This window comes from Triturus cristatus, chromosome 2_2 (genome assembly GCF_964204655.1).
Source record: "Triturus cristatus chromosome 2_2, aTriCri1.1, whole genome shotgun sequence".
NCBI classification, from domain to species: Eukaryota; Metazoa; Chordata; class Amphibia; order Caudata; family Salamandridae; genus Triturus; species Triturus cristatus.
In genome coordinates, this window is record NC_140582.1 from 1260248695 (window position 1) to 1260264920 (window position 16226).

Genomic DNA, 16226 nt, shown 5'->3' on the forward strand with positions numbered 1-16226 from the left:
ATTCCTTCCTGATTATTTCTCAATTAATCAATCATTCAATAGTATTCCAATAAACTAATTCATTGGTTTACATCTAAACCATCACATGTACAACTGTTACATTAATTCAAATATAGCGTTCAAACAATATTCAAAATTGCAAACAATATAATAAATCCGTTGAGTAAATATTGCTCAGTGTACACAGCTATACAGCCAACGTGTTTCGTCCTATCTAGGACATCATCAGGGCTGTAATGAATGAAAAAAGGAAAAAGAACATTGTATCACTATACATCATTCAGTGTATAAATCCTTCCAAAATGCCTATACAAGGAGGAAATATATCCCTAGTATACAGAATATACCTATTTGACAATACAATCTTTAAATCATAATCAGAAATATCCATTTATGATAGAACAGTGTTAACAACTACTTTCAATTCTGATAGTGATCTGATTGCTACTCTATCCCCTGATTTTCCAGTTGTGCCCTGGATCCCACCCATTGCCTTTCATTCATTTGACATATTCCGTTTATAGGAGGATAACCCACAACATCCTGCTTCCTACATAACTATTTCCAAAATTATCGTCCATTCAAGATCTCACAATTTGTTTTTTAAATGATTCAAGAAAATGTTTCTTCTCCAACGTCGCACCCTTTATTCTCCAATCATGAAAGTATAAACTAAAATTAAAATTATATTTTCTAAATATTGACCCTTACGTCATAAAACCACTCTACCTCTCCCCTCTTACCAATAATATCCCAAAGCTTCCATATCCCTACTAATTATTTCTCACCTCCGTATTACATGGAACAGTCCTTACAAATCTATGCTCTCCTTTACTTCAATACTCTTTTCAGTCCTCCGTTGCTTAGCACTTGTCATACATTTTTTATCCCATTCAATCCTTCTGTATACGATTAGTTAGTCTAGAAAATATATAACAAAAGATTTATTTATTTATTTATTTATTTGAGCGATTTTTAGAGCGCGCAAATACCCAAGGGTGTCTCGGCGCTATAGTTGCAGAACTTCCAATGGATCAGGGAGTATTTAGGCTGGGAACAACCAAGTTTTTAGTTTTTTCCTGAAATTGAGCAGTGTTGGCGCAGATTTAATGTAGAGGGGGAGCGTGTTCCACAACTTGGCTGTGGCGACAGAGAAGCGCTTGTCTCCCCAATTAGCTCTTCTTGTTCGAGGGACTCTTAGTAAATGAGCTGTGGATGAGCGTAATGTTCTAAGGTGTTCAAGTGGGCGGAAGGCTTGTCTTAAGAATAGAGGGCCTTGGTTGTGGATAGCTTTGTATGCTATGTATAAAGCCTTAAATTTGATCCGGCTTCTCACCGGCAGCCAATGTAACTGTTTGATGTAAGGGGAGATGGATGCAAACTTGGGGATGGATAGCAGTGTCCTGGCTGCTGCATTTTGCACTGTCTGCAATTTATTGAGGACCTTTTGTTGTGCATTTAGTAGGAGGGCATTGCAATAGTCTGTTTTGGAGAAGACTAGTGTGCTGACTAAGGTTTTGCCTGCAGATGGAGGAAGGTAAGGGATTAGTTTTTTAATCCTTTTTAGGATGTAGAAAGAAGAGGAGACCACCGAATTAGCATGTTGCTGGAAGGACATCTTGTTATCGAAGATGGCACCCAGGTTTCGTACCTTGGTCACTGGTTCAGGAGTTTGTCCCATCTGAGATGGCCACCATTGCGGGGACCAAGTAGGTTGCAGTCTCCCGAATGTCATCACTTCTGTTTTATCAGAATTCAATTTTAGACAATTGGATGACATCCAGGAGCTTATTGCCTTCGTTCCATTTTGGAAATTGGCTGCCGCAGAAGTGCCGTCATTGTACACAGACAACACCAATTGGGTGTCGTCAGCGTATGTAGTGAGTGAGATTCCATGGGACTTTATGACCCTCGCTAAGTCCGACACATATATGTTGAAGAGTGTCGGGCTTAGCGAGGATCCCTGCGGTACTCCACAAGGCAAGGAGAAAGTCTGAGAGATATAGTTGCCTATCTTCACTGTTTGTGGGCGGTTAGACAAAAATGAAGCAAGAAGATCTTTAGCCTTGTCTTTTATTCCCATGGCCGTGACACGGTCGATCAAGATCACATGATCGACCGTGTCGAATGCCGCGGAGAGATCTATGAGTATCAGAATCGCTGAGCCTCCGTTGTCCATAGTGGACCTTATCTCATCCGCTGCTTTTAGGAGCGCAGTCTCTGTTCCGTGGCCCTGTCGAAACCCAAACTGGGTGTCGTCCAGCAGGTTGTTGTTATGTATGTAAGTTGACAACTGGGTGTTCATGATTTTTTCAAAGATCTTAGCAGGGAACGGGAGACATGCGATGGGCCTGTAGCTGGCAGGGAGGAGGGGGTCTAGGGTAGGTTTTTTTAAAAGAGGTTTAATGGTAGCTTCCTCCCAGACAGAAGGGTAGATGCCCGTTGTAAACATTGCATTACAGATGGTAGATAGTGACGGGGCAATGGCTTCAGAAATGAGATTAAGAATGCCCGGAGGGCAAGGATCAAAAGGTGAACCCGATTTGGTTCGGGCTATTAAAGGTTGGATGAGTTCTTGCGTGGTGGCTTCAAAAATTGGAAAAACTGGGACAATTTAGGCGGTAGATTGCGGAGTGGAGGTGAGTGACGAGTCCGGGGAGAAAGTAGTGAAAATAGCTCTGACTTTATCTTCAAAGAATTTGGCCAAGGCATCTGAAAGAGCCTGTGATCCTTCTGGGCGAGGTGCGAGGGGGTTGGATAGGTGACTGACCACCTGAAATAGTTTACCTGTATTGTTTTTGGCCTGATTGATTTGGTTGGTGTAGTAAGTGGTTTTCTCTGCTATTATGATTTTTTCACAGGGATTAAAGTGACGACGCCACTGCCTTTCTAGATTCCTGCAGTGTTGTCTCTGTAGTCGGAGTGGTTCGGTGAACCAAGGTGCGGAAGGGAGTTTTCTGGTTCGGTGAGAGGTTTTGCTTGGTGCTAGCTTGTTGCAGGCTGCCTTTAGATTGTTCAGGTAATTAGCGGAGGCTGCTATGGGATCCTGTTCATTTGGCATTGGGCTGTCTCGCATTATCTGCGTGAGAAGGTCCAGATTAATGTTTTTCCAATCTCTAAAATTCGTAGGTGTAGACGGTGTTGACGGGGGTTTGTTAGAGTTAATTGGGATAGAAAAACATAAGGCCGCATGATCTGTCCAAGCTAGAGGGGATCTCTGGTTGGCGCAAGGTTGCCCTTGTGTCAAGCAGGAACCCTCTCCTCCACGTCAGGGCGCAGGATAACCCCTTGCGAATGACCCTTGCTCACCCTCTAGGTGCGTGGCGTGAGCAGCCAAGGCGATTCCTCAGGCGTTGTTGGTTAAGCACTTACAATCACACACACAGTAAATACATCAATCCCCCCAGAAACGGACACCAGACTTGGATATATATAAAAATACGCTTCTTTATGTAAAAATAGGTATATATCTCTCAGCAGACTTATCACAAGACCAATAACGTTTTCGCTATGCCACCAGGTTATAAAGCAGGCAAATGTTCTTTGTTCGTAGTTTCAAATGGATACTTTGTAGTCTCTCGCAAATGTTACTTGTGGTTTCCAGTACTCACAGAGATCGGCTCCTGCGAACGGGGAAATAAGGCGTTGCGGGCCCCGAGCCCGATACTGGAACTTCTTTCGTGATGTGGAGAGCCGGCACAGGTCGGTGCGACTCTAAGCTTGAGAAGTGTTCTTGGGTCCTCGATCAGCGGGTGTGGGCAGGTAGGCAGGCGCGGCCAGCGACCCTCAGCACGGCGGTGCAGGGGGGTCTCCACAGCGGGGGCAGCGCAGCCTGAGATGTCCGGGGATAGCGAAGCGGGGTCACAGTGCAGCTGGATGACCCGGCGTAGATCACAGTCGTCGGACGGCTTCCGGCGGGAGGGGTGATAGCGCGTTCAGCGCGCTCCAGTGGCAGGCGGTGACAGGGGTGCAGGCGGCCTGGCCCGGGGACAGAGAGCGGCTCCGGACGGAGCGGGGCTCTCACGGGGTTACGGCAGGCGAGCTCCTGAGTGTCACGGCCCTAGGAGGGGCGATGAGGGGCGCAGTCTCTTTTCCAGCGGGATGCCCACACGGCTCGAATCGGAGGACGAGCAAAAGCACAGAGAACCCACTGGTCCTGGGGTTCAGTTCAGGGGGCAAGCTCAGATCAAGCCCTTGGAGAATGTTTCAAGCACAAAGCAGCAAAGTCTTTTCAGTAGTCTCTTCCTCTCCTTTCTCAGCAAGGCAAGCAGCAGGCCAGCTCCTCCAGCGTCTCCTTCTCCTTCTAGTCGGGCAGAGGTTCTTTGTGGTCCAATATTCATTTCGTACCTTGCAATAATATGTCCTAATAACTCCCACATCCGATCCGATAGTCATGCTCAGTAGCTTGAAAACACCATTATCCATTTAAGACATTCAAACATCCATCAATATTCCTGCAATTCCAATCTTGTTTGTTATCCTCCTGTTCGCTGCCAATTAATCTGAAAGTATAACCAAAAGGCACCCCATTAATATCACTACTACCAATCCTCCAAAGATAAAGTCAAGCGTCCTATTACAAACTCGTACCTTACGACAGTATATCCTCGTGACTTGCAGCCGGTCCGATAGCCCTGATCTGTAGCCTGAAACAGCTAAAGTTCCTTTTGAGAGATTCAAGCACCAATCATTTACTCTGATTTCTAGACCTCCGTCCGAAAAAAATATTACTAACAATTCTGTATATCCAGTTAATAGCCCATCGAACTGTCCCAGTAATATACAACACCAATCATTGTGTTGGCACTTTCTAGGAACTGGTCTGCTAGTGTATTGTGATCTTCTTATAGCATAAATCTAAGGTGAATGATATGATAATTAAGCCTGGGCGAAGCACTACGCTACGCTCGCGTAGTTTGCGAAGTTCGCGCTACTTCGCACTACGCGAACTGCACGTAGCACAGTGCGAACACGCGTAGCGTAGCGTTGCGTAGTGCTGCGGTCATTTTTTGCTTGCTCGCGGTCCTCAACGTCAAGTTGGCGACCGCGAGCAAGCAAAATGACATCCCGGCGAGACTTTTTCCTTGTTCGCGATCAGCAACTTCAAGTTGGCGATCGCGAGCATGGAAAATAAACCTCCCGGCGAGATTCCCAACGCGAGGAGGTCAGGTTTCTCATTGCGAGTGGTCGCGTATGCTCGCGACCGCTCGCGATGAGAAACAACCAGTTCGCGTTGAGAAAGCTGAAGCTCGAGTAAAAATCTACTCGAGCAGCAGAAAACGACAGCTCGCAATGTGCAAGATGCCATTTTCAATGATTGCACAGTGCCGGTTGCTTGTCCGCACTGTGCAATCATTGAAAACGACATCTGGCACAGTGCGAACAAGGTACTACGCAGTTCGCGAAGTGCTACGCGCAGCTCGCGTAGTGCGAACTTCACTTTGCGTAGCTTCGCGAAGTGCTACTTTGCGAACTACGCCCAGGCCTAATGATAATCCCCACACGATCAGTGTGAATGAACGTTTCGGTGGGGGCATAGTGTACATTTGGAATTGGTAATGAATATAGGATAGGTTTAAAAAGGCTATTCGATGGGCTATTAACTGGATATACAGAATTGTTAGTAATATTTCTTTCGGACGGAGTGAAATTTATGAGGGAATGCAGAGTTATCAGCGTCACGTATCGATTGAAATACAAATGAGGTAGAACAGTAATTGGCGCTTTTCGTCAGGATATGGGACCGTTGAATGAGGTGACGGTCGGGTGATGAAATGGTTATCTAACTATGCGTTAATCACAACACAGAGAAAGGTGATTACATTGGTGGCGTAACTAGCGAATAGGAATAGGCGTTCCCTTATTTCCGTTTTTCACGGATGTTTGGTGAGGCTAAGCGGACCAGATAGGGAGCTACGTGAGCCCTTATGTTAATGAGGCTTTGAAACTAAGAACAATGATTGGTTCGGTATCGTTTGGAACGGTATTCAGACATTGCTTAGAATTTGACGTAGTAAAACGTGATTTGATTGGAGGTTCAAACTGGCGGACCAGAATGGAAGCACTCGAAGTGATATGGTAATGAGGCCTAGAAATCGGAGTAAATGATTGGTGCTTGAATCTCTCAAAAGGAACTTTAGCGGTTTCAGGCTACAGAGCAGGGCTATCGGACCGGCTGCAAGTCACGAGGATATACTGTCGTAAGGTACGTGTTTGTAATAGGGCGCTTGTCTTTATTTTTGGAGGATTGGTAGTAGTGATATTAATGGGGTGCCTTTTGGTTATACTTTCAGATTAATTGGCAGCGAACAGGAGGATAACAAACAAGATTGGAATTGCAGGAATATTGATTGATGTTTGAATGTCTTAAATGGATAATGGTGTTTTCAAGCTACTGAGCATGACTATCGGATCGGATGTGGGAGTTATTAGGACATATTATTGCAAGGTACGAAATGAATATTAGACGTGCTAGTTTATCAATGGAGGGATAGAAGGAGTGTCATTATTGATGTATCTTTTGTTATATATTTTCTAGACTAACTAATCGTATACAGAAGGATTGAATGGGATAAAAAAATGTTTGACAAGTGCTAAGCAATGGATAACTGAAAAGAGTATTGAAGTAAAGGAGAGCATAGATTTGTAAGGACTGTTCCATGTAATACGGAGGTGAGAAATAATTAGTAGGGATATGAAAGCTTTGGGATATTATTGGTAAGAGGGGAGAGGTAGAGTGGATTTATGACGTAAGGGTCAATATTTAGAAAATATAATTTTAATTTTAGTTTATACTTTCATGATTGGAGAATAAAGGGTGCGACGTTGGAGAAGAAACATTTTCCTGAATAATTTAAAAAACAAATTGTGAGATCTTGAATGGACGATCATTTTGGAAATAGTTATGTAGGAAGCAGGATGCTGTGGGTTATCCTCCTATAAACGGAATATGTCAAATGAATGAAAGGCAATGGGTGGGATCCAGGGCACAACTGGAAAATCAGGGGATAGAGTAGCAATCAGATCACTATCAGAATTGAAAGTAGTTGTTAACACTGTTCTATCATAAATGGATATTTCTGATTATGATTTAAAGATTGTATTGTCAAATAGGTATATTCTGTATACTAGGGATATATTTCCTCCTTGTATAGGCATTTTGGAAGGATTTATACACTGAATGATGTATAGTGATACGATGTTCTTTTTCCTTTTTTCATTCATTACAGCCCTGATGATGTCCTAGATAGGACGAAACGCGTTTGCTGTATAGCTGTGTACACTGAGCAATATTTACTCAACGGATTTATTATATTGTTTGAAATTTTGAATATTGTTTGAACGCCATATTTGAATTAATGGAACAGTTGTACATGTGATGGTTTAGATGTAAACCAATGTGTTAGTTTATTGGAATACTATTGAATGATTGATTAATTGAGAAATAATCAGGAAGGAATCATATAAAGAAATACAAAGAATGATAAATTAAAACAAATAACATAAATTTATTTTTGTACTACAGCATTTATTTGTTTATAGTATGTAACATTACTCCGCTCCTTTCTATTATATTTCCAATGTTTTGTATTTAAGTGGCTTTAACGGTGGGCCACTAGGAGTGAGCAGGAGACCATTAATTGTAGATAAATGAAACTATTACACTAGATATTACTCTCTGGTGCACACATAGTTGTAACCCTCATCGTTACATTCCTTACCTTTGGCACTTCTGTCTACGAGAACGACTGTCCATTCTCGTGTGGGACTTAGCCCATATGAGATAGTTTTTGGACGCCCGGTTAATGTCTGGGGAGTTCCTAGACCTAAGAAGTACAGCGATATAGAATACCCAATGTTGATTGACTACTTACATGATTTGACTGCTAAATTGCGTGTTCTTCACCAACAGGTCCACGATGCTCTCCCTTCGGCTTCTACAGATCCGGGTCACACAATTCAACCCGGCGATTTTGTGTTGATCCGAAATTTTCAGAGGTCAAAGAATTTGGAGCCTCTTTGGTCCAAACCATGTCAAGTTCTGTTGACAACACGTACGGCACTGAAGGTCTTTGGTAAAAAACACTGGATCCATGGTGTACATTGTAAAAAGCTACCTTTGCCTTTACCTTATGACCAGTGGGTCCGTGAAGGCATTGTTGATTCGGAAGGTGAGAAAGTTCCCCGATTCGTACCTTTTAGCAGTGCGCACCTGGATTGAACTCGATCTGATAGAGAAGATGATGAAGTTCTGCATGAAGCTGTACCACCGCATCTGAGATTGGACATGAGTCACCCAGAGACACTTTTTCAGGACCAGACTGTGCCAAATAAAGTCCGCTACAATTTGAGGTCCAGAGCAATAAATGAATGAACCTTTTTTTTTAATTGCACTTTTCCTTCTAAGAGACAATTTTTCTTTTTTTCTTTTTTTTTCAAACTACCATCCAGTTCAGTTGCGTGTTCCGTAGTAGAGTCTTGGGTGTGACCTGATTAGTGGCAATAGGTCTGCAGGCTAGTGTGTCATAGGACACTAGATATCACAACTAAGTGAAGAAGGAAGATTGCCACGGGCAACCCTATAGAGGATGGAGTCTACGATTGTTGAGAAGAGTGCTAAGAAAGCGGATTTGAAAAAGAAATTTTGTAAATTATTGCATAACAGATGTTTCATAATATTGAGTGTTTTAATGTTTTCAAGTATCATATTAGCTTGTGTGGGTTGGATTGTTTATGCCATACAACAGATACCTGCACCTACCTCCCAACCTATGCTTTCTTTTACTACTGTTTCCCTGCATCAATTTTATACACTACCCGAACATGAACGGACAAGGAGAGCACAGTTTGTCAACAACTCGTTTATACAGTTGTTGCACCAGCACCAGTTAGTAGTTAACACAACTAATTGCTGGGTTTGTGGCCTTATGCCTCATGCGACGGACAAAGGAATGCCATATTTGGTTTTGCCTTTTTCTTTTAATGGGTCCGTTTGGGCTTATCATACCATGTTCATTTATGCGAATGAGGTCCAACCCCAGCGTTCTCCTAAGGCAAATCCGAGTAATGATGCCCTGATAAGAGGAATAGTGGCCATGATCAGAGACATTGATGCCTATAATAATATACCTGCAGATGAGATGCAAGCCTACGTTGGTTGGAACATGACTGGATACGTTGCTAGTCTGACGAAAAAGGAGAGACGAAAGAGATCTCCTCCTATTTGGATAGTACCTCATCGAGGCCATTTGTGTTTACAGGGTAATGGTCAGAATCCGAAAGCTCAGTTAGGCAAGAGTGTGTGTGCCCAAATGTTTATTCATCTCGAACTTCCCCATTGTTTGTGCCAGCTAAGGGCACACATTTTGTTTGTCATGACAGAGCCTATACATGGTTGCCACCTGATTTTTCAGGAACCTGTTACGCAGCTTTTCTGCTTCCCCCTACATACACTACTTCTTCAGACTACCACAGAACTAGATACAGTAGAGGTGTCCTCGATCAGGAAGATACCGCAGCACAAGAAGCAGGCGACTTTCTCAAAGGTTTCCTTCCGTTTTGGGGTCCTATGGTCAATAGCAGACATATAGGACGACTTGTCCGCGTTGTTGAAGCTACTATTGATGAGGCGGCAGGAGCTCTTAGTAATGTTACGGCTGAGCTGCAAGCGGACCGCCTTATGACTTTGCAGAACCGAATTGTGCTAGATATCATACTTGCAGACCGTGGTGGAGTGTGCAAATTGATTGGATCTAGTTGCTGTATTTACATACCTGATAATGCCCCTACAGTATACCAAGACATCTCTAAGTTGCACCTGATTTCTGAGTCTATTCACCAGGACAAAGGAGAATGGTTTTTGATGGGATGGTTTTGGGGACTACTGTCTACGTGGGGATGCAAGATTGTAACGTTCCTTGGTATGATCTTAGCTATTATTTTCTCTTGTTGTCTTTGTGTGCAATGTGGTCCCGCCATTTGTGGTCTTTGTGCCACTTTGTGCGTTCGGAGACCTGTTCCCCAAGAAGCGGAGAATATAAAAATGATGTTACAGCACCGGCTATGGCTACTACCCCTTGGAACTTACCTGGAACAGAACTTAAGAACCTTGCAGGAAGTGTTCTGAGGAGGGCATTGGGACCTATCGCCGTACTGCTCCTGTGCAAGTAAATTGTTACAAGTTAAGAACCCTGACACGGCGTATGCACTGTCACCTGCAGGGTGGAAAGCAAAGGGTTAGCCACAGTTATGCAATTACATTTGGTTGAATGATGTAGCAAATAGGTATATGTATGTACCAAGTAGGTGTCCTTCACCAAATGTACCCCCGAGCAGACGCATGTGGATGCCACTGTGGCAGAATATATACGAGTCATGGATGCTTCCCGGAAATTGTGCCATGATGTCTGGTATTATATGCTTTGCTTTGCACACAGCCTGTACATTGATGGAGTGGTACAGCTTCCTGTTCCAGAAGATGTACTTGTTGGCTGCTGGGGGACATATGGGGACATGCGTGCAGTCTATGCATCCGATCATATGGGGGAATTGGGCCACCTGGTAGAACTCCAGTTTTGTCTGATTCAACTCTTGTGGGGTTGTGGGGAAGGTGATGTGTGTATGGATCCTTGTCATCATGGCATCAAGGAATTTATGGAAGAAGCGTGAGAGTGTGCTTTGGGATACACCACCGGCTATGGCTACTACCCCCTGGAAACTGCCTGATGCTAGTAGACGCAGGCTACATAGGACCTGTACGTGTGCAGGGATGGCATGGGTCCTACGGGTCTGGTTCTGCAATAGGGGTTCCAAATCTACAATTAGGCACATGATCATTGCATGGTTCAGCCTGCACTCATCATAGATTTCGTCATCAGTCTGTCCCAGCAATGTTATGTGCACTCAGAATATCCTCTCCTGTATCCTCCTCCTGCGCTGGGCTGCCCATTGATCCTCATCCTCCTTGCAAGCACGTAGAGGGCTGCCATTTTGAAAGGCTTACGGGGTCTCCTGGGGCATTTTAACGGCTTTCAGATTGCTAGCACCTGTGTTTTTTTTGTTTTTTTTTAACTTTACCTCCTGGTTGAGATTCCCCTTATTCTGTTCTTTAACCTTTATTAATCGCAGGTGCATCATTTTACAATGTACATTCACCATCCAAGGTGTCAGTTCAGTGAGACAAAAAACACATGTTTCCAGATGGTAAGACACAGCCATTCAGCCGGCAACCCGGAGGTCCGGCGGCGACGTGCAGGTGAACATTTGTATAGGAATTAGGTGCGTACATTGTGAAAAGGTAGGCCTATGGTGCTTTTCTGTGTTTTGTTGTGGTGTGTCTGAAGCGCATTACTAGCAATAGAGGATGGCGCTGTGTTCCAGCCCACATTGCGGCTATTACGGTTGCCACCCAGGCCCTTAGCGGGAGTCGTACAGGACACCGTGGTACCCCCAAATGCCAAGGCCTCCGGGCAGCTTAGCGCCAGCGTCATGTTCATAGTGTAGGCTGGAGCGCGACAGGGAGGTTTCGGTATAGCTCACAGTGACATATATGGCAGCGTATATATCCGACGAGCCCAGTGTGCGGCTTCGCAGTTCAAGCCTATGTGCGTGTTATGTGGCGCGCATCCGTCCCTCCAGCATTGTGCCCCTCAAGCCGCTAAGTGTCTGGGTACGCCTGGTGTGCAGCTCTGTGCGCTCCGGGTGAAGTAGTTCGTGCTTTCCGGGCGTATCCCTCCCCTGCACGACCGTGAGTGGTCCCGTCGGGCCAGGCATGCCCAAGAGTGGCAAACTCGGGGCGTATGGCTTAGTCGCGCGCGTGAGGCGGAGGCACCGCAGGAAACATCTGCGCGCTACCGCCAGGTAGACCTGAGAGGGGCAGGGCGTGCGGGTTTTCGGGCGGAACAGTGTATTTATTTGTGTGCGTGTCCAGGCAGCCGCGTGCGAGGTAGTGTCCTCAAGCTGCTTGCCGCACAGCCATCCCGCCACCCATTGCATATGTGCCGCGAGGTAGTACAGTTCCATATTGGGGACTGCCAAGCCCCCGGAATCCGTGGGCATGTATAATTTAGCCAGCGCCACTCGTGGTCTCCCCTTGTTCCAGATGAGGCCACGCAGCAGTACCTCTAGTTCGCGGAACAGCTTGGTGGGAACATACAGAGGCATATTTGCAAAATAATAGAGTAGGCGAGGCAGCACTATCATTTTGGTCAGTGCCACCCGACTAGGCACATTAAGGGGTAAGGTGGTCCAGAAGCCAATTTGTGCTCGGAAAGAAGCGATTGCTCGAAGGAGGTTCCCCTCCAGAACGTCTGCTGGGGTTCTGTAGATCCTTATCCCCAAGTAGCGGAAGGTGGTGGGATGCCACCGCAGTCTGTCCCCTCCCAGCCGGATGTCGCATTCAGGCGTTGCTGGGCTAAAGGGATAGGCTCCTGACTTGGCCCAATTGACTCTCAGGCCCGACATCTCCTCAAAGGTGCGGAAGACGTCAGTGAGGGAGGCAGGGATGGCAGTTATGTCCCTGATGTATAGCAGCAGGTCGTCTGCATACAGAGACACCGCATGCAGGCCATCCGCCAATGGAATTCCCCATTCCAGTCCGTGCGTCCTGAGAGTCGCGGCCAGGGGTTCCATGGCCAGTGAAAACAGCAATGGCGACAGCGGGCAGCCCTGGCGGGTGCCCCTGCGGACCCGGATGGCAGCGGAGAGGAGGCGGCCCGTACGGAGTCGGACTGTCGGTCTGCCATAAAGTAGGTCAATCATGGCACTGTATTTCCCCTTATTTGTGGTTGCAGTTTTATGTTTTGCTATTAGGGATTCGCTATTTTGCTAATCGCTAATTTTGCGGAAGCTTTTTTTGCGAATTTCTTGTATTTTTGGTATTTTGGTTGCTGCATTGGAAAGTCTTGTTTTGTGCGAGGGTATTTTTGCTTGATGCATGTGTCAGTATGAGAGGAAATACAACAGTTTTTTAAAATAAATTTCTAATGCAAGAGTGCATACACCAGTAAACAAAGAATTTGATGGTTATTAAAATTTTGGTGAAAGCCTTCCTCATGATAATGGACACTTACACCAACAAAAATAATTCTTTTTTTTTAAGTGTTAATACAGGTGCATTTATTTGAACCTGATGCGAGATATAAATACACACATATGCATTACACCATCAAAAATAAAATTAACATTTTATAAAATATAGAAAACAAACTAGACATGGGGAAATGTTACATTAATACATATATAAAATGATTTAAATGTAGAACAAACATTGATTTTACAATTAATTAAAAAAAATCCCCTTGTCTAGTGCAATTTCTACAATATATTAAATGTAATTATTCCAAAAATGTGTAATGCATATGTTTAGAATTTGATAGTTTTCGAAAAATAATGAAACACACTTGTATAAAAAAATCCTCTTTGATTGATGTCAATTTTTGTTTAAGTGTCCATTATCATGATGCCAGCCTGCACCAAATTTGAAAATAAAATTAAACTATACAGTTGTGTTGCTTTAAATTTCTTAAACAACAAAATTACACACATATGTATTACACATCAGTAAAACAATACTGTAAGAGAGATGTAAAGAGACAATTCAAAAGGAAACAAACTTACTTTCGATTCTGGCAACTACAGGGTTGATTTGCTTTGTGGTCAAATAGCAGCAGTAAAGGAAGGACTTGTACGATTGGGTTCATGATGGGAAGGGAAGTGGAAAAAAGAAAAAGGTAAGTTTCTGACGTATATTCCTTATGAACCGCCAATCAAGTGTGAATGTCTCCACATCACAGTTCCGCCGGTGGGAAGGCACATCATGATTGGCCGGCAGAAAAACTGCCTGTAGTCCCTCTGACAGCCGCTTTTACCCAGGAGGCCATTAACGCTGGAGGACAAATATGTCAGAGACTGTGGCGCTCAGATAAGCTATCGTTCATCGACCCACCAGCATCTATATAGAGCGGGCGGACCTCCTAATAGGTGGATAGAGAAACCAATGGAAAATCGCCGAGGGGACCAGATCTGCCAATATCTAAATCAGACTGTGAATCTACACATGTAGAGTTACATCAGGGAATTGGCCCTTTAGTATCACAGTTTCTCAAAATACTTCAATTGTAGGTGTGAGTCCACACAGGAGTACACTTGGGTTCCTTTAATTGTTTGCAATCTAAACATGCTTTGTGAAGAGGAATTTTGTTTGGTAGAATTGTTCATCAAAAATATCAAAACATGTTTACTTGGAGGAGATATATTATTCATAGGAGAATCCAAAGGAGGTAATAACTGAATACTGTGTGTCACACACTGTCTGCTCTCTTTGGTATTTCTGTTCTTAGGTGGTGCTGATAAGATCCGTTTGGTGAATTCTGGAGATGCATGCAAGGGCAGAGTGGAAGTGAAACATGACAATCGATGGGGAGGTATCTGTTTTGCTTACCGAAGTTACCAGGATATAAAGGATGCACAGGTGATCTGCAGAGAGCTGGGATGTGGGTCAGCAAAAGGAGCAGCATTCGAAACTGCACGCTTTGGAAAAGGAAAGCTCCCAGTCTTGCTGAGTGATGTAAAATGTACAGGAGAAGAAACCTCACTCTATGATTGTCAGCACTCTTCCTGGGGATTCAATAGCTGCACGAACAGAAGGGATCCAGGAGTCATCTGTACAGGTAAGAGATCGATGTGGAATCCTTAGGGGGAGGAGACATGGCCTTAGGGCCAGAACTTCAAAGTTTGGAACTGGCAAACTTGGTTCAAGTCCTAACCATCACTCAATATCCTGTGGATCTAGGTGAATCACTTAGGCCCAGATTTACTAATGCTTTACTAACAAGTGTTGGGGTGGGATGCACTATGCAATGCAAACCAGGGTCTGTGCTATAATTTATTGCAATGTAACAAAAGCCAAAAGTGCACCAGCACAGGAGGAGAGACAAAATGCACCTAATTAATATGGCAGGTTTGTCTCTATCCCTTTGACACAAGGCTGCACAGCAACTTAGCTTCAATTGTCAGAAAATATGGACCTTAATCTACCTGTGCCTAAAAAAAGTGTAATGTAATCTCGTTCTCATGTGAAGTACAAAACTGCCCTTGAACCAAGTTTGTATGGTAAACAACACCTGCTAAATCCTTACGATACTTGTGCTATATTGTAATAATAAACTTAGGAAGCAACACTGGCTAACAGTCAATATCCTGTTAGTTCTAAAAGATATTTGGTTATACTCATTTTTTAAGGCATAGAGTTAATTATTAGATGAATGAATGAATGAATTAATGAATGCATAAATAAATGAATGTACTTTTGTAGAGCACAGTAGAAACTCCAAGATAGAAGAACTCTGGTGTAGAGACAGCAGACCTAAGAAAAGGCCAAGAAAGTTAACGCGGTTTTAAGAGCCACGTTTTCAGCCTCTTGAGAAACATTCTTTCAGATCCGGAATGAAGCAAGCCATGAGGGAGGGTGTTCCATTGTCTGGCTCGCAGGCAGCCAAATGAGTGACCACCCAATCTAGAAAAGTAGATATGAGGAACCTTTTAAAGATATGAGATGTAGAAAGGTGGCATATTATGTGGTGATGCTGGTTAGGCCTCACTATGTAATACTCTCACAATACCCCAAAGATGGCCATTGGATTCACAATAATAAATCCTTAGCTCAGTCCTGGTAGTGTGGCAAAGAGCAGTCAGTCTTCATTAGAGGAGCACGTAGTGCCTAATTTTAGCCGGTAGATTCTGGTGCTCGGCACTAGCACTTAATTGGATTTTGGTGCTTGGCACTGGCACTCAATTGTCAACACAACACTTATTACAGACTGCCACATGGTGGTGCTGCTCATCAAATTTAGAGATGAACAAAACAACGGTGGTTTATTGAATACAATATACATCAACAATTACTAATACCTGACTCCCCAGCCATTTCTTTAGGTTTAGGGGCCTTGAATAATCTGCACTGTCGCACTTGCATGCGAGAGAAATGGGAAGTAGTTGTTTTGGTGTTGTCATTAGCAGAGATGTGTGGCGCAAGCTGCAGTGGCCTCCTGGTCAGGGCCCTGGCACTTTATATTTAGCAAATTAAGCACTGGGAACATGTGTTAAGCATTGTGGAGTACCAACATGGACGATAAGTAATTGACACGACTCGAAGGAAAACCAACACCAATTTATAAAAATAAAGCAGATTTTTTAATTTAATTCAGACACCAAAATTAATACAATCA

At 44.0% G+C, this 16226-nt stretch overlaps 1 protein-coding gene across 1 annotated transcript in view; it reads left to right on the forward strand.

Annotated features, from left to right (window-relative positions):
- The window catches only part of LOC146863552 (CD5 antigen-like), a 1073239-nt gene that overhangs the window by 899640 nt on the left and 157373 nt on the right, over positions 1-16226 (forward strand). Inside the window, exon 5 of the mRNA XM_085643018.1 lies at positions 14340-14669. Coding sequence (XP_085499144.1) covers positions 14340-14669 — 330 coding nt within the window. The remainder of the gene's footprint in view (positions 1-14339; positions 14670-16226) is intronic.